The sequence below is a fragment of the Micropterus salmoides genome, unplaced genomic scaffold (genome assembly GCF_014851395.1).
Source record: "Micropterus salmoides isolate LMB-PRFRI ecotype aquatic unplaced genomic scaffold, ASM1485139v1 Ms_hic_scaffold_1, whole genome shotgun sequence".
Classification (NCBI taxonomy): domain Eukaryota; kingdom Metazoa; phylum Chordata; class Actinopteri; order Centrarchiformes; family Centrarchidae; genus Micropterus; species Micropterus salmoides.
Genome location: NW_024040040.1, coordinates 56,246,400 through 56,270,076, shown reverse-complemented (window position 1 = coordinate 56,270,076; position 23,677 = coordinate 56,246,400). Strand labels below are relative to the sequence as shown.

The 23,677-nt window shown below is 42.0% G+C and overlaps 1 protein-coding gene across 1 annotated transcript in view; it reads right to left on the bottom strand.

Moving 5' to 3' along the window:
• The window catches only part of LOC119897322 (NACHT, LRR and PYD domains-containing protein 12-like), a 192,647-nt gene that overhangs the window by 26,982 nt on the left and 141,988 nt on the right, over positions 1 to 23,677 (bottom strand). Inside the window, exons 5-7 of the mRNA XM_038710943.1 lie at positions 17,107 to 17,280; positions 12,535 to 12,708; positions 11,591 to 11,767 (exon numbers count right to left, since the gene is read on the bottom strand). Coding sequence (XP_038566871.1) covers positions 11,591 to 11,767; positions 12,535 to 12,708; positions 17,107 to 17,280 — 525 coding nt within the window. The remainder of the gene's footprint in view (positions 1 to 11,590; positions 11,768 to 12,534; positions 12,709 to 17,106; positions 17,281 to 23,677) is intronic.

Here is a 23,677-nt window from a genome sequence, read left to right as displayed (position 1 = left end):
ATCCCAGAGTTTCCAAAGATGCCAAAAATGTCAGGATGGACATTGGGGAAATGTGAACAAAGGACATGTACAATATTTCTTTTAGGAATATTAGAGTCATCAAATCAAAGCATCTTCCCTCTAAACTATTCAGTCAGTATAAGCATCATATAGCTTCATAACAATGTTAGTAAAATACATTTGTTGTCGTCTGATTTATTTATTAATTGTATTTATGAAGTTTGATTATCATTTATCAAAAGCCCAAACTTGATCCGGATGTTTTAGCCAACTATAGACATATACCTAGCCTTCCATTTCTCTCTAAGATCCTTGAGAAAGCAGTTGCTAAACAGCTGTGTGACTTTCTACAGAGCAATAGTTTATTTGAGGATTTTCAGTCAGGATTTAGAGCTCATCATAGCACAGAGACAGCACTGGTGAAAATTACTAACGACCTCCTTATTGCATCAGACAAAGGACTTGTCTCTGTACTGGTTTTATTAGATCTTAGTGCTGCATTTGATACCACTGACCATCAGATCCTATTGCAGAGGCTGGAACATTTCATTGGCACTAAAGGAACCGCTCTAAGCTGGTTTAAGTCCTATTTATCAGATCGATTTCAGTTTGAACATGTTAACGAGGAGTCCTCCATGCACGCCAAATTTAGTCATGGAGTTCCAAAGGATCTGTCCTCGGACCAATCCTGTTCACTTTATATATGTTTCCTTTAGGCAATATTATCAGGAAAAATTCCATAAGCTTTCATTGTTATGCAGATGATACTCAGTTATATCTATCGATCAAGCCAGATGAAACTAATCAGTTAGCTAAACTTCAAATATGCCTTCTGGATGTTAAAACCTGGATGACCTGTAATTTTCTAATGTTAAACTGGAATCTTGGAGTTATCTTCAATCAGGACATGTCGTTTAAGTTTCACATTAAGCAAGTTTCAAGGACCGCCTTTTTCATCTACGTAATATTGCGAAAATCAGGAACATCCTGTCTAAAAATGATGCAGAAAAACTAGTCCATGCATTTGTTACTTCTAGGCTGGATTACTGCAATTCCATATTATCAGGCTGCTCGAAAAAGTCCATTAAGTCTCTTCAGCTGATCCAGAATGCTGCAGCACGTGTTCTGACAGGAACCAGGAAAAGAGTGTAGAATTTAAAATCATTCTTCTTACCTACAAAGCTCTTAATGGTCAGGCACCATCTTATCTTAAAGAGCTCATAGTACCTTACTACCCCACCAGAGCACTGCGCTCCCAGAATGCAGGGTTACTTGTGGTTCCTAGAGTCTCCAAAAGTAGACTAGGAGCCAGAGCGTCCAGCTATCAAGCTCCTCTCCTGTGGAACCAGGTTCCAGTTTGGGTTCAGGAGGCAGACACCATCTCCACATTTAAGAGTAGGCTTAAGACTTTCCTCTTTGATAAAGCTTATAGTTAGGTCTGGCTCAGGTGAGTCCTGAACCATCCCTTAGTTATGCTGCTATAAGCCTAGACTGCCGGCGGATTTCCTATGATGCACTGAGCTCCTCTCTTCTCTACTTTCTCTCCCTCTGTATGCAACCTCATCCCATTATTGCATGTTACTAACACAACTTCTCCCCTTTCTGGTAATCTTGTGCTTTCTCGTCCCTCTCCTCTCTCCTCCTATCACTTCCTGCAGGTGTTTCTGGCTCTGGAGCTGTGGAGTCTGGATCTGTGGCTGCGGGTCACCTGCTGCCCCCGTGTTCCTGCTCGACACCCTCTGCTACAACAACTATTTAGGGCCCGAGCACGACCGTGTGAGGTCCCTATTGAATTTGCTCGGATTATATATATATATATTTAGGGCCCGAGCACGACCGTGTGAGGTCCCTATTGAATTTGCTCGGATTATATATAAATATTATTAGGGCCCGAGCACGACCGTGCGAGGTCCCTATTGAATCTGCTCGGATTATTTATTTTTTTTTTTCCTGCAAAGTAGGCCCAAATGACATGGCCTAAACATACTCGAAAACTCACCAAAATTTGCAAACATGTCAGAACCGGTGAAAAATTTCGTATTCTACAAGTTTCGCACATGGGCGTGGCAAAATGACTCGCTATCGCCACCTTGAAATTGGAAATGATTAGCCCCTCGTTCACGTTCAACCTACATGTACGAAATTTTCTGGGGACATGTATCGTATCAAGACGCACAAAAAAGCCTCAAGAACCCATAGCCTAAAGTCAACAGGAAGTCGGCCATTTGAATTTTATGGCCATTTTTGGATGATTTACACACTTCGTACTTTAACGAACTCCTCCTAGGGATTTAGTCGGATCGACGTCAAATTTCTGCTGTGCCTTCTAAAGGCATTGACGATGAAAAGTTGTGCTATTTGCGAGTTTTCGTCAATGGGCGTGTCCGTGGCGTCGATGATTCGCAATGAAACAGGAAGTTGTGTAACTTCAGTGTACATGCTCACATCTGGACCAAACTGTACATGTAGGATGAGAGTCCCGCCTGAACACATGTACATGCCGACATTCACCCACAGTCATAGCGCCACCTGCTGGCAACAGAAAGTGACCTTTAACGAAGCAGCCCCCACCGCACGTTTCACCTACGTGCACGAATTTCTGTGGTACGGAGGATCCTAGTAGGCCTATTTATTTTCATTCATTACACAATGAATAGCTATGCAGACAGTTGTAAAGAAGAACATCTTTTTCTTCTGTTCTCTACTTGTTATAGTTACACGTATTAGGGGTGTGGGCTGTATTAAAAGTATCCACTGTTCTCCCATGCTCTAACACACAGTAACGATGAAATGTGTGCTGTTCACACATTCTTCCTCTATATGTACCATAACAAAAAGGCAGGGAAATATAAAAGGAATTTATTTATTGTTTGGGTACATTATTGTTCAGTGTACATGCTCACATCTGAAACAAACTTTACGTGCTTGATAACTCTCCCACCCCGCAGACATCTACACGTCAATACCGATTTATATTCATAGCGGCAAGTGCTATGTAGCTCCACATAGGGGACACAGGACGTGACATATAGCACCTTCATCGGCGTCAGAACCGCGTAGGAAATTCACAGCCGCACCGGCAGAGCTCCAGAATATGCAACTCGGCCGGTTCATGCGCGGACGCGCTACAAGTGCGAGGGCCCGCCCAACGCGGCTTGCAGCTTTAATTAGGGCCCGAGCACGACCGTGCGAGGTCCCTATTGAATCTGCTCGGATTATTTTAGGGCCCAGCACGACCGTGTGAGGTCCCTATTGAATTTGCTCGGATTATTTTAGGGCCCGAGCACGACCGTGCGAGGTCCCTATTGAATTGCTCGGATTATTTTTAGGGCCCGAGCACGACCGTGCGAGGTCCCTATTGAATCTGCTCGGATTATATTAGGGCCCGAGCACGACCGTGCGAGTTCCCTATTGAATCTGCTCGGATTATTAGGGCCCGAGCACGACCGTGCGAGGTCCCTATTGAATCTGCTCGGATTATATTTTTTTTTTTTTTTTTTTTTTTCTGCAAAGTAGGCCCAAATGACATGGCCTAAACATACTCGAAAACTCACCAAAATTTGCAAACATGTCAGAACCGGTGAAAAATTTCGTATTCTACAAGTTTCGCACATGGGCGTGGCAAAATGACTCGCTAGCGCCACCTTGAAAATTGGAAATGATTAGCCCCTCGTTCACGTTCAACCTACATGTACGAAATTTTCTGGGGACATGTATCGTATCAAGACGCACAAAAAAGCCTCAAGAACCCATAGCCTAAAGTCAACAGGAAGTCGGCCATTTTGAATTTTATGGCCATTTTTGGATGATTTACACACTTCGTACTTTAACGAACTCCTCCTAGGGATTTAGTCGGATCGACGTCAAATTTCTGCTGTGCCTTCTAAAGGCATTGACGATGAAAAGTTGTGCTATTTGCGAGTTTTCGTCAATGGGCGTGTCCGTGGCGTCGATGATTCGCAATGAAACAGGAAGTTGTCGTAACTTCAGTGTACATGCTCACATCTGGACCAAACTGTACATGTAGGATGAGAGTCCCGCCCTGAACACATGTACATGCCGACATTCACCCACAGTCATAGCGCCACCTGCTGGCAACAGAAAGTGACCTTTAACGAAGCAGCCCCCACCGCACGTTTCACCTACGTGCACGAATTTTCTGTGGTACGTGTATCTTGTCCAGACGCACAAAAAAGCCTCTTGGAGCCATAGCCTAAATCAACAGGAAGTCGGCCATTTTGAATTTTACGTCAAATTTTGGATGATTTACACACTTCGTACTTTAACGAACTCCTCCTAGGGATTTAGTCCGACCGACCTCAAATTTGTGCTGTGCCTTCTAAAGGCATTGAAGATGAAAAGTTGTGCCATTTGCAAGTTTTCGTCAATGGGCGTGTCCGTGGCGTGGCGTCAAAGATCAGCTCTTCGCCATGACACGGAAGTTGTCGTAACTTCAGTGTACATGCTCACATCTGGACCAAACTGTACATGTAGGATGAGAGTCCCGCCCTGAACACATGTACATGCTGACATTCACAGACAGTCATAGCGCCACCTGCTGGCAACAGGAAGTGACTTTTAACGAAGCAGCCCCCGCCGCACGTTTCACCTACGTGCACGAATTTTCTGTGGTACGTGTATCTTGTCCAGACGCACAAAAAAGCCTCTTGGAGCCATAGCCTAAAATCAACAGGAAGTCGGCCATTTTGAATTTTACGTCAAATTTTGGATGATTTACACACTTCGTACTTTAACGAACTCCTCCTAGGGATTTAGTCCGACCGACCTCAAATTTGTGCTGTGCCTTCTAAAGGCATTGAAGATGAAAAGTTGTGCTATTTGCAAGTTTTCGTCAATGGGCGTGTCCGTGGCGTGGCGTCAAAGATCAGCTCTTCGCCATGACACGGAAGTTGTCGTAACTTCAGTGTACATGCTCACATCTGGACCAAACTGTACATGTAGGATGAGAGTCCCGCCCTGAACACATGTACATGCTGACATTCACAGACAGTCATAGCGCCACCTGCTGGCAACAGGAAGTGACTTTTAACGAAGCAGCCCCCGCCGCACGTTTTACCTACGTGCACGAATTTTCTGTGGTACGTGTATCTTGTCCAGACGCACAAAAAAGCCTCTTGGAGCGATGCCCTAAAATCAACAGGAAGTAGGCCATTTTGAATTTTACGTCAAATTTTGGATGATTTACACACTTCGTACTTTAACGAACTCCTCCTAGGGATTTAGTCCGACCGACTTCAAATTTGTGCTGTGCCTTCTAAAGGCATTGAAGATGAAAAGTTGTGCTATTTGCGAGTTTTCGTCAATGGGTGTGTCCGTGGCGTGGCGTCAGAGATCAAGTCTTCGCCATGACACAGGAAGTTGTTGTAACTTCAGTGTACATGCTCACATCTGAACCAAACTTTACGTGCTTGATAACTCTCCCACCCCGCTATGGAGGACCGATCCTGACACAGTCAGAAATAAATACAGAAATAAATAAATGCTCAATAAATAAATAAGCATCCAATTAAATACACAAAAAAATAAAGTAAATAAATAAATGTAGGTAGTAATTAAATTATACAAGGAGACATAAATGTATATATTTTAATTAGTGCCTTACTTATTCACCTTTGTTATAATTACCTTATTTGTTTATTCAACTTTATTTATTACTAATTTTTTAATGTATTTATTTATGTGTGTGTTTTAATATTTTTGTCTGTTTTATTCTTCCTTTGTATTTATTACCTTATTTATTTTCAGCCATGGTATTTATTTCTGCCTGTCTTTTTTTAATTTTTGTATGCATTTCTGCCTCATTATGCAAATGAGGAGGGGCTGTGTCTCAAGGGGTCATCTTCTCTGCTATTGGTGGACCAGTCAGACAAGAGAGCTCCTACTCTGCCTGCAGACATCAACGATCTTGCCCCTCACACAGTCAGATGGCTTCCTTCAGTGCACTGAGGTGTTTAACAACTCTGAAGACACTACCAGCAATGTATTCCTTCTCTTTTCATGTAGACGCTCCGACAGACAGTGCTTTCAGTTTGCTGCATGCATGGACACAGAACTGCGGTATAGGGAGAAGCACACGGTCAGCTGGCTGCAGCTAAATCTGGAGTGCACTCGTATTCAATTCTGTATGGTAAATTCAGTTTTAACGGAGCAGAGCGAGCTGACAGGCAGAGTTAGAGACTTTTTATGTCCGTTTCTCTCTTTACAAAGACGCATGTTGCAGTCAGAGTCTTCTCTGAGATGCGAGCACGACATACAACACAATTTATCAAATTACACAACGGATATACAGTATGAAAATAAGATTGATTGGATTATACTCACAGGAAGTATAAAACCTGTTACATGCGTCTATTAAAAGTAAAGTAACACAAAAATGTCAGGGAAATTACTTTACTTAGATTTCAGGACTGCAGTTGTACATTTGAAATACCTTCCTACCTTTCTGATAGGAAGCCTTCTTGAGGTGGTATAAAACATTTCTTCTTATATCTGATTTGAGTTGTGGACAACTATGACCACATGAATTAAAAAAATTAAACATTTCACTGCCCAAGTCAGCTATAACACAAGTCTTGTTCATTAGACTACATGCTGTACAGTATTTGTGGACAGATTTTGTCCCAGGATTTATTATGCATTTCTTCTTCTTCGTTGCATGGTTTAGAATAATAAGGTGAGAAATGGGTCTGTTCTGAGTTCATCCTGCACTGCAGCAGCTAATAAAGTCCATTTAATCCCAAAAACGCTTTTCTTTTAGGCAGGCTGGAGCAGAAACACAGTAACGATGAAATGTGTGCTGTTCTCACATTCTTCCTCTGTATGTACACATAAACAACAAGGCAGGGAAATATAAAAGGAATTTATTTTATTGTTTGGGTACATTATTGTTCAGTGTACATGCTCACATCTGAAACAAACTTTACGTGCTTGATAACTCTCCCACCCCGCAGACATCTACACACCAATACCGATTTATATTCATAGCGGCAAGTGCTATGTAGCTCCACATAGGGGACACAGGAAGTGACATATAGCACCTTCATGCAGCGTCATAACTGCGTAACAAATTCACAGCCGCACCGGCAGAGCTCCAGAATGTGCAACTCGGCCGGCTCACACGCGGACGCGCTTACAGTGCGAGGGCCCGCCCAACGCTGCTTGCAGCTTTAATGTTACTAGTCCTATTATTATTATTGTTAATATCATCATTAACATTACGATTAATAGTCGCGGCAGATGGCCGCCCACCCTGAGCCATGGTTCTGCTTGAGGTTTCTGCCTCTTAAAAGGAAGTTTTTCCTTGCCTCTGTCGCTGAGTGCTGCTCTTGGTGGGAATTGTTGGGCTTCTGTAAATAACACCACAGAGTGCGGTCTAGAACTGCTCTTTTATGAAGCACTGTGAGATAACTGTGTTGTGATTTGGTGCTATATAAATAAAATTGAATTGAATTGAAAAGGGAGAGGGGATGTTAAGAGTCCATGTTAATGGCTCTTTGGGGTAGAGAATCAAGACTGAAAAAAGGGGGTTATTTGATGTCTAAGGTAATCTGAAAGGAGTATTTTGTTACCATGGTTACCCTGCCCTTTTGGTCTTGGGGAGTGTTTAGAGTTTTCTGACCTCGGTTCGAAGAGGTCCTGATAGCCTAGTTCAGGATGAGGTTAGTCTCTGGACAAGGTTAATATTGTCATTTTAACAGTCAGGCATAGAGTCTGTTATCTCAACTTCACCGGAGGTGGCAGGTTTTATGGTCAACACTGCCCAAACAGCACTTGGGAGTGTAGCAAACCTTTTTGGCATAAAATAATTAAACCAACACAGGCTGGTTCACTACAAACTTTAAAAATCTAAGAAAACCTGTACGTCCTAAAGAGCTCAAATTTTCAGCTAATCCACTGATAGGTGACATATATATATATATAAACCTTTTATAAATAAACAGGAAATGTCCCATTGAGACATAGTCTCTTTTACAAGGGAGTCCTGTATAGCACAAATAAAACACAATCTTTCAACCATGAGCTGAAAAAGTAAAAATACATTACGTAAATTAAATACAATACAGATTTACACAAAGTTTACAAAATATTTACATAGACAAAATGCAATGAGTTTAAATTACTGTATATAAACAAACGAAATAAGGACTAAATGTAGAGATCTACCTACCTTAAAAACAAGTGCATATGTCTGTCAGAATGTCAGATATTCTTTTTTTAAAAGCAGCTAAGGTAATTAGCGCACCAATCTTAAGCCTAGACTGGAGTTCATTGCAGGACGAAGGGCCAAGACAAGACTCCTCTTTCCTGCTTCTGTCCTCATTCTTGGTACCTTACAGTAGTCTGTCACTAGATCTTAAATGATATGTACTTTGCATATGAACAAATTTTAAACAGATATAAGAAGGCAAAAGACCTAAAATAGCTTTATAAATAAAACTGTACCAATGTAGCATCCTGCGCAGTTTGAGTGATGGCCAATTTACCATACTGTATAAGATGCAGTGATGTGTCTGATAGCCACCGTTTGTGATGAATCTGAGAGCCGCATGATAAAAGGGTCAAGTATTTATGTGCAAATACATCTACTGATGCTGCTGGACACATCTTCAGTGATGTTCCTGGAATCATTGGGTGTTTTGGGTCTTTCAACATCATACACCCTCATCCATGCGACCCAGTTAAGGCTGATCAGACCCCAACTTGTGTCCAGTTGGCGAATCCAGCTACTTTGCCCCCATGGATCTCCTCTCCTGAACCATAGCCATCTTGAGGCTTTCTCTGCCACTTTGGTGGTATTGTGGATGGCTCTTCTCCTCCTCACTCCAACGATTCCTAACAGACTGAAGGCTCTGAACAGGGATCGGGCTGCAAAGCCCCTGCATCCGACCTCTATAGGGAGACACCTTGCTCTCCATCCGGCTGTTTGACACTCGCTGACCAGTCCTTTGTACTTGGTGAGCTTCCTTTCAAAGGCCTCTTCCAGGTGGTCTTCCCAAGGGACTGTTAGCTCCAACAGAACCACTTGTTTGGTAGACTCAGACAAGTCTTAAGGTGGTGGTCCCCAATGTGGTTGGGGAACTTGAGTTGCTGCTCCAGGTCCACCAACAGCTGCCAGTCCCTGGCATTGGCCAGGATGCCTGCTGATCCTGATGCCTGCAGGATGTTTTTGCAGCTGGTCTTGGCTGCTCTCCAGCTTTGATGAAGGTGAGCGCTTGGCCCACTTGACTCCTACAGCGATGGCTTCAGCGATGGCTTTCAGCACCTGGTCATGTCTCCACCTGTACCTTCCCTCTCCAAGTGCCTTTGAGCAGCAGTTCAGAATGTGCTCTAGGGTTCCACACTTGGAGCACAGTGGACATGCTGGTGACTGAACTTTGCCCCATATGTGAAGGTTTGATGGGCTGGGAAGCACATCATATACTGCCTGGATGAAAAACTTGATCCGCTGTGGCTCTGCCTTCCACAGGTCCGCCCACTATTACCTTCCTCTTGATCACGTTCTCCCATCGTATCCAGGCACCCTGTTGCCTCATTCCCACTGTTCTAAAGGTTCTCTCCTCCTTGACCACTGCTCTCACCTCCTCCTGGACTAGGCGGCACCTTTCTTTCCCTTTATGGTGTCAATGTGGGGAGTTGAAAAGGAACCCAGTCCAGCCCTGCCTCTTTTTACCACTCCCACCAGCCTGTTGTGATGTAATCTTGCCTCTGCTTGTCGAACAGCCCCCTCAGCCTTCCACTTCCGACCAGTGCTCACTTCAATCCCAGCCTTTGCCACCTTTGAATCGACTTGAGTCTCTATATTGCAACACTTCCCTGGCTCTCGTTACCTTGAACTCTTCCAAGTACTTGAGTGGCAGTTGCAGTTTGTTGCGCTGCCCATAGAGTGTGATGCTACTTACACTTTTTGGAAGCCCCAGCCATTTTCTGAGGTGGCTGCTGACCTTCCACTCTAAGGTTTCCACAGTCGAGATTGGCACTTCATAGATGAGGAGTGGCCACAGGTATAGCCAAGCTTTGAACTTCCCTGGCAATCCAGACCGATCCACTGACTTCTATCTATCCAGCTCAGTGCAGGTTGACTGGACGGATGATGCATCCCTCAGGGTGCTGTCAAACACCTTGGCTAAGCTTTTGACAAGCTTTTCAGTGACGGTCGGGATTGTTGCCTCTGCGAAGCTGAACCGGGACTCGTCATCCACCTTTCCTCTTCCCAGCACCATTGATCTTGACTTGGCCGGTTTAAAACGCATCTGTGCCCACTCCATTAGCTTTTCGAGACCCTTTAGAATCCACCAGCAAGCCTGGGACTGACTCTGTAGTGACTGTGAGGTCATCCATAAATGCTCTTATCAGTGTAAGTTCAGTGGCTTCATCTTGCAATGTGTTAATAGCTAGAGCTGGGACTTTAGTATTTATAGGTGCAAATATCATTGCCTTTGTCTTTTTTCATTTAAAAGTAGCTTCAAATCAAACAGGGCAGATTGTAATGAGGCAAAGTCTAACTGCAAATTTGCACAGGCAGTCTCAGGTGTAGGGGCACAAGAATACATAATTGTTAGAATACATACATACATATTTGCTTCACTGCAACCTATGGTCAATTCAGAAGTCAGTCACTCTATATCTTTGAGAATATGCTAAATCAATTATCATCTATATCTCCACAAGTCTTCGTTCAAACGCTACCAAAATCAACCCAGACATTCTCTAGATGGCTGATAAAGTGTTTCAAAGGAGTTTTAGATCGGTCAAATGGTGAGTCTGCAGTGATATTCAGTTTCTTGCTGTAACTTGTCCAGTATTCACAACATTTTCTTTTTCCTCAGTTTTCAGAATTGTTTTGTAAGCATTTTAAGTTTAAACTGACAAAAGTATCCAGGTCTGGCACATGTGACGTCACTACCTCAACTTGTGAGAAGGTGTGTGGAAAAATCCTCTCACCAGTGGTTCAGTCAGTAAGTCACTTACTCTGGAGATCTTAAGTTTCAGGGTTCAAATCCCCAATGACCAAGTCAGACTTGCTTACAATGGGGGTGTTCAGATCATACCGAGTGTAAGGTCTTCATTTTATGATACTTCTTATTTTTCTCTGCTAAAAAGTGTTTGTGCAGCTTAAACTTGAAATCACAAAATGTCACACGTGGGTTGAACATAGGTACATATAATGACACTCTCTGATATCAAGGTGATGCTGTAAAAATCAAGTTTGCGTTTCCGCAATTAGCTCAAAATTCTTTCTTCTTCACTTTAATCTGTCAAGTCGTTTGCATTTCTTCTTCTCTGAAAATGTCAAATGTTGCGTTTATTGCAACTTGCTTGGATCCCGATCATTGCCACTCGAGTCTATATTTATATAAATATATAAAGTTAATTATAAAGTTTTTAAATGTGGAGCTCAACATTGCTCTGCCACAGTCAATGGACTAAACCAATGAAGACGAAAATAGTCTTTAGTATTAAGTTACTCAGTATGGATCAGTATAATATCATCCTTATGTCTGCAGTTTAGTGTCACCACAACTTTCACATCATATTAATCTCAGCACAGAAGGAAAAAATTATGTCTGACCTCAGAGTCTCCAGTCTGCAGTGTGGACTCTCCAGAAAACCACACAGCAGCTTCACTCCTGAATCCTGCAGGTTGTAGTTCTCACTCAGGTCCAGCTCTCTCAGATGGGAGGGGTTGGACTTCAGAACTGAGGCCAGAGAAGCACAGCTGATCTCTGACAAACTGCAGCAACTCAATCTGAATAAATAATACATGATGGAGGTTAACATCTATTTCTAATCCAATCCGATTTGTTCAGGTTTTAAATGTGTAGCTCAACATTACTATGTCCTAATCAATGAGCTTTTCCCCAAAATGAGTAGAGGGACTTTGTCATTGTGTTATTGTGGATCATCATAATGTCAGCCTTCTACAGACATCATCCAAATGTCAGCACAACATTCATACACCTATTCATGTCAACACAGATCAATAACATGCTGCTGATCTGAGAAGAAATATTTCTACTTCAACAAGTGATCAGTTTAAAACAAATATTAGTTCAAAGGATCTTCTGTATACAGATGTGACCATTTACCAAAAATTAGAAACACTCATTTACTTTAACGACTAACAGTGGACATTTTCTACAGTTTCTTTAAGAAACACAAGTCTTTGTGACTGCAGACTAAATTTAGAGGGGTGGTGATGGCGCATAGATAAGATGCTTGCCTTTGGTGTGGGAGACCTGGGTTTGATTCCCACTGTGAGACATCCAGCATTGTGTCCCTGAGCAAGACACTTAACCCCTCGTTACTCCAGAGGTGTGCAACCTCTAACATGTATAGCAATTGTAAGTCACTTTGGATAAAAGCATCAGGTAAATGTAGTACAAGAAACATAAAATATGAACAAAAGGACATTTACAACTTTATGGATGGAAGTTATGTATGAACAGAAATTAGCTTCAATTGTTAATTAAACATATCAGATCTACAATAGTAACAGAGAGTCAGTGAACTGACCTCAAAGTCTCCAGTCTGCAGTGAGGACTCTCCAGAAAACCACACAGCAGCTTCACTCCTGAATCCTGCAGCTCGTTGTCACTCAGGTCCAGCTCTCTCAGATGGGAGGGGCTGGACTTCAGAGCTGAGGCCAGAGAAGCACAGCTGATCTCTGACAAACTGCAGGAACTCAATCTGAATAAAGAATAAATGATGTAACTTTAGAAGACAATGAAATCATTCAGTGTTTAAAGGAGACCTATTATGCTTTTCCACTTTTTATGACTTATCTACATAATGTTGGATGTTCATGTTAAACATGGCCAAAGCTACAAAAAAATGAGGTTGAAGTATTTAAAAGAAATCCCTGTGAGCAAAAACCTCAGATTTCCTCCTGTTCTGAAGGCTCTGTTTTCAACTGCTTTTTCCACCAAGGGCTCCGTTCTATGTAATACGGAGCCAGATGGAGCCGGTGTTCCATATATGGGCATGTGTTCCCAAAGCAACACCCACCAACGGCTCAGTCTGCCTGTTCTGCCCAGCAACAACAGCAGCCTGGTAACATGCTTCAGGTCTTGGCCAATCAGAAGACAGTGGGCTTTGAGAGGGGGGGGCTTAAAGAGACAGGAGCATTTGCAGCTTGTTTCACACAGAAGCTGAAATGAAGGCCTACATGAAGAGTCAGTATAAGAAAATAAAATGTTTTTTTGAACTTTGAATCATGCAAAGCTGCCATACAGGAGTCACAGAATTACAATATAGGTCTGGAAAAGCAGTTTAAGAGTTCTCCTTTAATAATTATTCAGAGCTGAAGAAGGTTTAGAATGCAGAAGTTTAGAAAATGGAAACTCCAAACACCTGAACCCAACAGGATGTAGGTTCAAACTGTAAAATACAAAAAGGTAAAAAGAGCTCTCATTAATATTAATGACAATGTGCTGCTACTTCAATAAAGACGTAGTGACTTCACCTCTTAAACTCTGCAGCTCCACCAGTGGCTCCCTGTATTCAAACTCGTGTTGTGCAGCCAAAAACAAAGAAAAACTCACAGAAACTGATTTAAGATTCCACTCAAGATCCCAGAGTTTCCAAAGATGCCAAATATGTCAGGATGAACTTTGGGGAAATGTGAACAAAAGACATCTACAATATTTATTTTAGGAATATTAGAGTCATCAAATCAAAGCTTCTTCACTTTAAACTATTCAGTCATTATAAGCATCATACAGCTCAGAACAATGTTGGAAAAGCAAATACTGAATATATTTGTTATTGTCTGATATTTATTCATTGTATTTATGTAGTTTATTATCATTTATGTAAAAACATGATGGAAATACAAAATGGAAGTCATGTGTTTAAAAGCTTCAAAATGAATTATTCAGTGGAGATTGTTCTAGTAATATTAAGGTTTTAAATGTGGAGCTCAACATTGCTCTGCCACAGTCAATGGACAAAACCACTGAAGAAGAAAATAGACTTTAGCATTAAGATCCTCAGTGTGGATCAGTATAATATCAGCCTTATGTCTGCAGTTTAGTGTCACCACAACTTTCACATCATATTAATCTCACCACAAAAGGAAAAATGGTGTCTGACCTCAGAGTCTCCAGTCTGCAGTGTGGACTCTCCAGAAAACCACACAGCAGCTTCACTCCTGGATCCTGCAGCTTGTTGTCACTCAGGTCCAGCTCTCTCAGATGGGAGGGGTTGAACTTCAGAGCTGAGGCCAGAGAAGCACAGCTGATCTCTGATAACCTGCAGCCCTCTAGTCTGAATAAAGAATAAATGATGAGATAAAAATCCATTTCTAATCCAATCAGATGTGTTCAGGTTTTAAATGTGGAGCTCAACATTACTATGTCCTAATCAATGAGCATTTCCCTAAAATGAGTAGAGGGACTTTGTCATTGTGTTATTGTGGATCATCATAATGTCAGCCTTCTACAGACATCATCCAAATGTCAGCACAACATTCATACACCTATTCATGTCAACACAGATCAATAACATGCTGCTGTTCTCAGGCCAGTCTGGAATTAGAGAAAAACTAGATTGATCCTTTAAACAGAATCCATGTACGATTCGTTCTTTCATTATTTAATTTCAAAACCAAATCGGAAAAAACTAAAAACAAAGACCTTTTTTGTTTTTTTCTGTTTTAAAACCAAAATGGAAAAACGGCAAACAAAAAAACAGACATCTGTTTTTTTTCTGTTTCAAACCCATAACCGAAAACAAAGGAGCTCAGGCATGTTAATCTTTTTAATTAGTCATAATAATAATTAGTCATTTAGCTGACGCTTTTATCCAAAGCTTACTTACAATTTCTATGTATATCAGAGGTCGCAAGCAAGTAGGGGTTAAGTGTCTTGCTCAGGGACACATTGGTGCATGTGTCACAGTGGGGAATTGAACCTGGGTCTCTCACACCCAAGGCATGTGTCTTATCCACTGTTCCATCACCACCCCATCTTTTTATTATTATAATTATTATCATATGTAGCCATTTTGCTACAATTCGGCTACACATCACACAACAGCTGCAGCTGTGTTTGCATCTGACCTTTTTTTTTGTTCCGTGAGAAGGAAGAATTTAGAAAGTTGCCTGGCGCTGCAGAGAGCCCCCCAGCTGCAGTAGTGCATGCCTAATATTCATCCAGCCAGAGGGAACGATCAGGAATGGTTCACAGCGCGTCCGTCGTAATAGCGACACAACCCGTACCGGAGAGGGAGGGGGGCGGACCAGGGACAGGAGATCGTGGAGCGACTGGCTCGCTGTGTACTGTCGGTGATCGTTCCCTCTGACTGGATGAAGTCTGACACTTCTTATTTTATTTTATTTTCAGGTCGCATCGCATCTCATATCAACATATCAAAAGTCCGTCAGCATCAAGGAAGCATTTTGTTTTGTTTTGGTAGCTTTACTCCTCTTAATATGACATGAGCTCCCCTGAAAACATGGTTTGTAATATTTTGAGAGTCTCTAAAACATCTACAATATGCTATTTTTGCCATTCATTTCTATTTTTCTGTAGCCTATCATAATGAATCATGCATAAATCAGTCCAGCCAGAGGGATTACCGACCGCAGTGCACCAGGTTGCTCCCGTGACCTCCTCTCTCTCACCCTGTACGCTCCAGCGCCTGCTCCCTCTCCGGCGGTAGACCTATGGGTTTTGTTGCCAGTGGAACCGGCACACTGGACGGTCAGAGGTCGTTCCCTCTGGCTGGATGAAGTCCGATGCTCATAATCCATGTGTTCCTGCAGCTGGAGGCTCTCTGCCGCGGCGCGCAGCTTACTAAATTCTTCCATCTCAGAAAATAAAGGTAAGGTCGAAATAGTGTAGCCTAGAGAGGCTGAATGAAAAATACCCAAACCTTTTAATCCGTGTATGATTTGTTAATTCCAGCTTGCTGAATTAACTAATAACAGTTCATGTTTGCTGTGTACCATTGGATGTACCAACAACTATCAGTGAATTAATTTTAAAATGAATAAATTTTATAAACCGGACGATTCTCAGCATTCTGTTCCAGTTGCTAGTGAGTTACAAACTGAACGTTGAGCCAATATAATACAGCTGCAGCCTCCGGTACTGCAGCTATATAATATTGTCCTGTTTCTCAAACTAAAAACCAACTTATATGATGTTCAAGCTCATCTTAATTACATTTAATCAGGCACTGCCATCGCCCAAGTGTATCTGTTGCAGGTTTATCAAGTGTAACACACAAAGCTACACAAACTGGACTCATTAAATATCAAAATCAATATTTTTCCGTTTTGGTTTTAAAAATGTAAAAAACAAAAAATGACTTGTTTTTTTTGTTTTTTCTGATTTGGTTTTGAAACGAAATAATCAAAGAACGAACCATACACGGTAGGGCTGACCCCCTATAGTAGAATATTCAATGCTTCGATGGGCCTGATTCGACTGTCAATCACAGTTGAAGCTTCGCAGCGAAACAAGGATCATGCCATTTTGGTGATATGGGGTTGCTCAACGTCTGATTTTACATAAAACTACCAGTTTTCTCCCAATAAGTTAATACACAGCCTATTACAATATACATTCCATTGTTTGATGCTGTAAATAAACATGTAAGAAGAATAAAACTTTCAATCAATGTTTTTAAAAGTGCGTAAATAAATCCAAAATTGTAACCCTAACCCTGGGTCGTCAGTGCACATGTGTAGGCGTAGCATGTATGTGTATAGTGGCAGCAGAGGAACACGTGCAGAAGAGATGGAGACCTGGCTTCACCACACTCTGGGGCATCTTGTACAGACCGAATATAACCCTAACCCAGACCCTAACCCTAGCTAGCTATGTTCATGTTAAAGTGGTTGACAGCCCCCTGAAGCCCCCTACCCTTACCATAACCATCAGAAATGTTAGTACCTAAACCTAAGTCCCTGACTTTATGTGTGTCAACCCTACAGCTGTAGGGTTAGCCTTCTTTGTGTTGCTGGGACGTAGCAAATTGTGGCATTTCATACGGACGCTGAAGGGTACCTTAGTGTAAAATAATTGTCTGAAAGCAGTTACACACTGAGATGAGAATGTGTTGGAGAGTCTGTGAACTGACCTCAGAGTTTCCAGTCTACAGTGTGGACTATCCAGTCCAGCAGAAAGCAGCTTCACTCCTGAATCCTGCACCTTGTTGTTACTCAGGTCCAGCTCTCTCAGATGGGAGGGGTTGGACTTCATAGCTGAGGCCACAACTTCACAGTGACTATCTGAGAGTCTACAGTCAGAAAGTCTGTCAACACACATAAATGACAAAATGTTATTATTATGAAAGAGTAAACTTTACATTTATTTCATGCATTTGATGACAAAACAGTTCATATCATGTTTTTATGACCATTTGTTCTTCACATCAGTGTTTCCGCTTTCTTATCTCACTGTGTTCAACATGAAACAATAATTCTGATCACTCTCTCATACCTGCGGTGTAGTTACAGTTAAGCTTCTATAATGCCCTGTCAGTGTGATCTGATCCCACGTCTGTCTCCACAAAGTTAAAATGAGGCCATCTGGATTAGAAAACCATTTTTACAACTCAGTGAACAATTACAGTTGGGAAAGATGATCTCTCTTTTCTACCTGCTGCTGTCAGGTTACATCCACAGAAATGACAAACACTGGACAGTATTAGACCTGTACATGATAAAAAAATAATATAATTAAATATTTTGATGTGCAGGGCAGGTGGTGCGGTGGTTAGCACTGTCGCCTCACAGCAAGAAGGTCGTGGATTCAAACCCCGGTTGCCCCAGCCTTTCTGTGTGGAGCTTGCATGTTCTCCCTGTGTCTGCGTGGGTTGCTCCGACTTCCTCCCACCATCCAAAGACATGCAGTCTAGGTTAATTGGTGACCCTAAATTGTCCTTAGGTGTGAGTGGTTGTTCGTCTATGTGTGGCCCTGCGATGGACTGGCGACCTGTCCAGGGTGTACCCCGACTTGCGCCTGATGTCAGCTGGGATTGGCTCCAGCCCCCCAACGACCCTGTACACTGGATAAGCGGTTGACAATGGATGGATGGATGGATTTTGATGTGCATGAAAGAACTACAAACTTGGCCTCAGGCCCATGCTGTTGTTTCCGGTCAGGCTCAATATTACGATGAAGGACATGCTAAGAAAAGTTTTTTTTAGTTGATGAGGCTAATAACTTCCCTCCACACTGCTTCCAACTAGCTAATGCACTCGTCTGTCCGCTGCAACCATCTTTTGGATTATATGACAGTAACTAGTCAACAGTTTTATTCAGTTTTGTTGCTGTGAAAACACACATTGCCCCCATTGGAAGTTTCCCAGTGACCCTAAAGTGGCCCATGTGATAAATGGTAAATATGGTCCAAATATCACAAAACAAATGTGGGCCACCGGTGGCAGAGTCAAGGTGTGAGTCACCATTTTCTCAGTAAATATATTTCCAAAGGAGCTATTGACAAGAAATTTTCACCAGATGTTGGTAACAACCCAAGTAATCCAAACATACTAATTTTTAGAATAAATTCAATAAAAAGTGTATCTTGAAGTGATGAAGTGTAGTCTTAACCAATTTTATAATAAACACTCAACACATCATAACAAATGAACAGCTGTAATGCCAGAGCAGCGTACTACTCGTCATTAATAGAGGAAAATAGGAACAACCCAAAGTTTCTTTTCAGCACTGTAGCCAGGCTGACAGAGAGTCACAGCTCTATTGAGCCAAGTATTCCCATAGCTCTCAGTAGTTACGATTTCATGAGCTTCTTTAATGATAAAATTCTAGCTATTAGAGACAAAATTCACCAAGACCTGCCCTCAATTGGCACCGACTTATCTCTTAACTCAGGAACCTTAGAAACAGCTGTAGAACCAGATACATGTTTAGACTGTTTTGCTTCCCTCAATCTTTACCAACTAACTTCAATAATTTCTTCATCTAAACCATCAACCTGCCTCTTAGACCCCATCCCGACTAGGCTGCTTAAAGATGTTCTACCCTTAGTCAGCACCTCTATACTAGATATGATCAATCTATCTTTATCAACAGGCTATGTACCACAATACTTTAAAGTAGCTGTAATTAAACCTCTTCTGAAAAAGCCCAAACTTGATCCGGATGTTTTAGCCAACTATAGACCTATATCTAACCTTCCATTTCTCTCTAAGGTTCTGGAGAAAGCAGTTGCTAAACAGCTGTGTGACTTTCTACAGAGCAATAGTTTATTTGAGGATTTTCAGTCAGGATTTAGAGCTCATCATAGCACAGAGACAGCACTGGTGAAAATTACTAATGACCTCCTTATTGCATCAGACAAAGGACTTGTCTCTGTACTGGTTTTATTAGATCTTAGTGCTGCATTTGATACCATTGACCATCAGATCCTATTGCAGAGACTGGAATATTTCATTGGCATTAAAGGAACCGCTCTAAGCTGGTTTAAGTCCTATTTATCAGATCGATTTCAGTTTGTACATGTTAACGATGAGTCCTCCATGCACGCCAAAGTTACTCATGGAGTTCCTCAAGGATCTGTCCTTGGACCAATCCTCTTCACTTTATATATGCTTCCTTTAGGCAATATTATCAGGAAACATTCCATAAGCTTTCATTGTTATGCAGATGATACTCAGTTATATCTATCGATCAAGCCAGATGAAACTCATCAGTTAGCTAAACTTCAAATGTGCCTTCAGGATGTTAAAACCTGGATGACCTGTAATTTTCTCATGTTAAACTCAGATAAAACTGAAGTTATTGCTCTGGGGCCTAAGCACCTCCGTGACGCATTATCTAAAGATATAGTTTCCCTGGATGGCATCGCCTTGGCCTCCAGCACCACTGTGAGGAATCTTGGAGTTATCTTTGATCAGGACATGTCGTTTAAGTCTCACATTAAGCAAATTTCAAGGACCGCCTTTTTTCACCTACGTAATATTGCGAAAATCAGGAACATCCTGTCTAAAAATGATGCAGAAAAACTAGTCCATGCATTTGTTACTTCTAGGCTGGATTACTGCAATTCCTTATTATCAGGCTGCTCGAAAAAGTCCATTAAGACTCTTCAGCTGATCCAGAATGCTGCAGCACGTGTTCTGACAGGAACCAGGAAAAGAGATCACATTTCTCCTGTTTTAGCTTCTTTGCATTGGCTTCCAGTAAAATCCAGAATAGAATTTAAAATCATTCTTCTTACCTACAAAGGTCTTAATGGTCAGGCACCATCTTATCTTAAAGAGCTCATAGTACCTTACTACCCCACCAGAGCACTGCGCTCCCAGAATGCAGGGTTACTTGTGGTTCCTAGAGTCTCCAAAAGTAGACTAGGAGCCAGAGCGTTCAGCTATCAAGCTCCTCTCCTGTGGAACCAGGTTCCAGTTTGGGTTCAGGAGGCAGACACCATCTCCACATTTAAGAGTAGGCTTAAGACTTTCCTCTTTGATAAAGCTTATAGTTAGGGCTGGCTCAGGTAGTCCTGAACCATCCCTTAGTTATGCTGCTATAGGCCTAGACTGCCGGGGGATTTCCCATGATGCACTGAGCTCCTCTCTCCTCTACTTTCTCTCCCTCTGTATGCAACCTCATCCCATTATTGCATGTTACTAACACAACTTCTCCCCTTTCTGGTAGTCTTGTGCTTTCTCGTCCCTCTCCTCTCTCCTATCACTTCCTGCAGGTTTTCTAGCTCTGGAGCTGTGGAGTCTGGAGCTGTGGCTGCGGGTCACCTGCTGCCCCCGTGTTCCTGCTCGACACCCTCTGCTGCAACGACTATTGTTGCTAGTCTTATTGTTATTATTGTTATTATAATCATTAACATTACGATGGTTACCATTAACACTATTATAAATATCTGTACCATTTTTCATTTAGTCTATAGCAACATTACCTTCACTGTGTGTATATTGTGTAGGCTGCCTCCCTCCCCTCTCTCTCTCCTTACATCTCTCTCTCTCTCTCTCTCTCTCTCTCTCTCTCCTTCACCCCAACCGGTCGAGGCAGATGGCCGCCCACCCTGAGTCATGGTTCTGCTCGAGGTTTCTGCCTCTTAAAGGAAGTTTTTCCTTGCCTCTGTCTCCTAGTGCTGCTCTTGGTGGGAACTGTTGGGCTTCTGTAAATAACATCACAGAGTATGGTCTAGACCTGCTCTTTTATGAAAAGCGCTGTGAGATAACTGTTGTTGTGATTTGGCGCTATATAAATAAAATTGAATTGAACTGTAATGCCTCCTCTTCTCTTTCATTCCCTCTTACAGAGCTACCACTTCCCTACTTTCTCTTGGTCAGTGAGAAATGTGAGCTCTAGTTTGTCCTGCCAGCTAGCATTGGAGATCTATGAGATAATCTGGTTTTGAACTGCCGTGGGAGGAATGTACATGTAAGTATCTGTACATTCTTGATTAAAAGCCATGTGAAATATGTTTTCCCTTTCGTCTCCTCAATTCGTGTGTGTTTCCAAAATGTCTCTGGTGAACCTCGCGGACTGGACTCGCAAGCATCGGAATGCACATATTTGATTGGCTGAGCAGCGCCACATGAGACGATTGGAGCACATGCGATTGGTCTGTGAGTTTCTTGGCCGCTAAACCGGTAGAGTAAATGCTAGAAAAGCTGCGCGGGTTAAAATAGAAACGCTCCGTCACGAGGTAGTAACTCTCAATAATAAATCGGCTGTAGGTCGGCAGTCCAGAGAATTCAGCGGCTGGGTCCGGATCCGGACCGCGGTCCACCAATTAGTGACCACTGCTGTAGGCTATTAATTATTTTTTGCAGTGGAAAATGTGTATGTGTCTATTTTACTTTTTTTTTTTTTTTTTTTTAAATCTTGCTTATTTGAAATGCTGTCAAAACACGTTAAGCTTATATTGAAAAAAAAAACATGTATTTGTTTCACCTGCATCACAATCATCCTCATTCAGAAATATTAACATCATCTCCAATGCAATAACTAGAAATGTTCCTCCAGTGGGACTAATCACAGCTTCCTACAGATTATTTTGATTAAAACAGTGATTACTGCAGAAATGTAGCCCACAGTAAGTGTTTTAATACAACTGTTGCCAACCTGACACAACACAACCAACTGAAAATCTCTCAGCATCTGAAACAACGACATCAGAGACAAAATACAAATGAAAACAACAATTATGTTAATCACATCTGGACTTACTGAGCCTTTCTGCAGTTCCTCACAGCTGGAATCAGTCTCCGTCGTCCCTCCTGTGATGTGTTGTACTTCTTCAGGTCCAACTCATCCAGAACCTCCTCTGACATCTGCAGCATGTTGGCCAGAGCTGAGCAGTCAAACACAGAGAGTTCCTTCTCTGATCTGTTCTCTGACTTCAGGAACTCTTGGATCTCCTGATGTACTGAGTGGTCGTTCATCTCCGTCAGACAGTGGAAGATGTTGATACTTCTGTCAGGAGAATAGGCTTTTGTCTTCTCTGATCTGTTCTGATCATATTTACAGGAACATCGTGTATGTGTGTGTGTTTAAATGATGTGTTTAAACGTCTCTTTTAAATCTGTAAAATGAGTTTGGTCAAAATGGAGACAACCACTAATGTGGAATTTCAAGGCCGATAACTAAATATAATGCATAAACTAAAAACATATGAATTTTTGTAAACTTGTTTGTAATAATCTGAGATTATCTTTTAACATGCAGATTTATTAATACCAGACCATATCTCCTTATTGACAAGGATATACAGTTGCAGGAAAAAGTATGCGATCCCTTTAGAATTACCTGGATTTTTGCATAAATTGGTCATAAAATGTCCAGCTCCAATGTGCTCTGAAGGGAACAATCCCATCCAACCACCGGCCAATAACTTGCCTCTGCACAACATGGAAGCTCCTATCAGTCATCATAACGGCTAAGATGAGTAGGCACATGGCTCAATACATAGACAGGGCCCAGAAGGGAATGGGTAGTAATGCCAGGGGAGCCAAGCATCAGCAACTGGTTGATAGAGCAGTCACTCGAGACTGCAAGACCAGGCAGACCACTCTGTGCACCGCCTGGATTGACTACAAGAAAGCCTACGACTCAATGCCACATACAAGGACAGGACACTAATAGCGTTCATCAAGAACTCAATGGGGCTGTGGAAAAAATGCTGGAAGCCAACTCAAAGCCAACTGCACAAGTCACCATCAAGTGCGGCATATACAGTGGGTACGGAAAGTATTCAGACCCCTTTAAATTTTTCACTCTTTGTTTCATTGCAGCCATTTTCCAAAAATCAAAAAAGTTCATTTTATTTCTCAGTAATGTACGCTCAGCACCCCATCTTGACAGAAAAAAACAGAAATGTAGAAATTTTTGCAAATTATTAAAAAAGAAAAACTGAAATATCACATGGTCATAAGTATTCAGACCCTTTGCTCAGTATTTAGTAGAAGCACCCTTTTGATCTAATACAGCCATGAGTCGTTTTGGGAAAGATGCAACAAGTTTTTCACATCTGGATTTGGGTATCCTCTGCCATTCCTCCTTGCAGATCCTCTCCAGTTCTGTCAGGTTGGATGGTAAACGTTGGTGGACAGCCATTTTCAAGTCTCTCCAGAGATGCTCAATTGGGTTTAAGTCAGGGCTCTGGCTGGGCCATTCAAGAACAGCCACGGAGTTGTTGTGAAGCCACTCCTTCGTTATTTTAG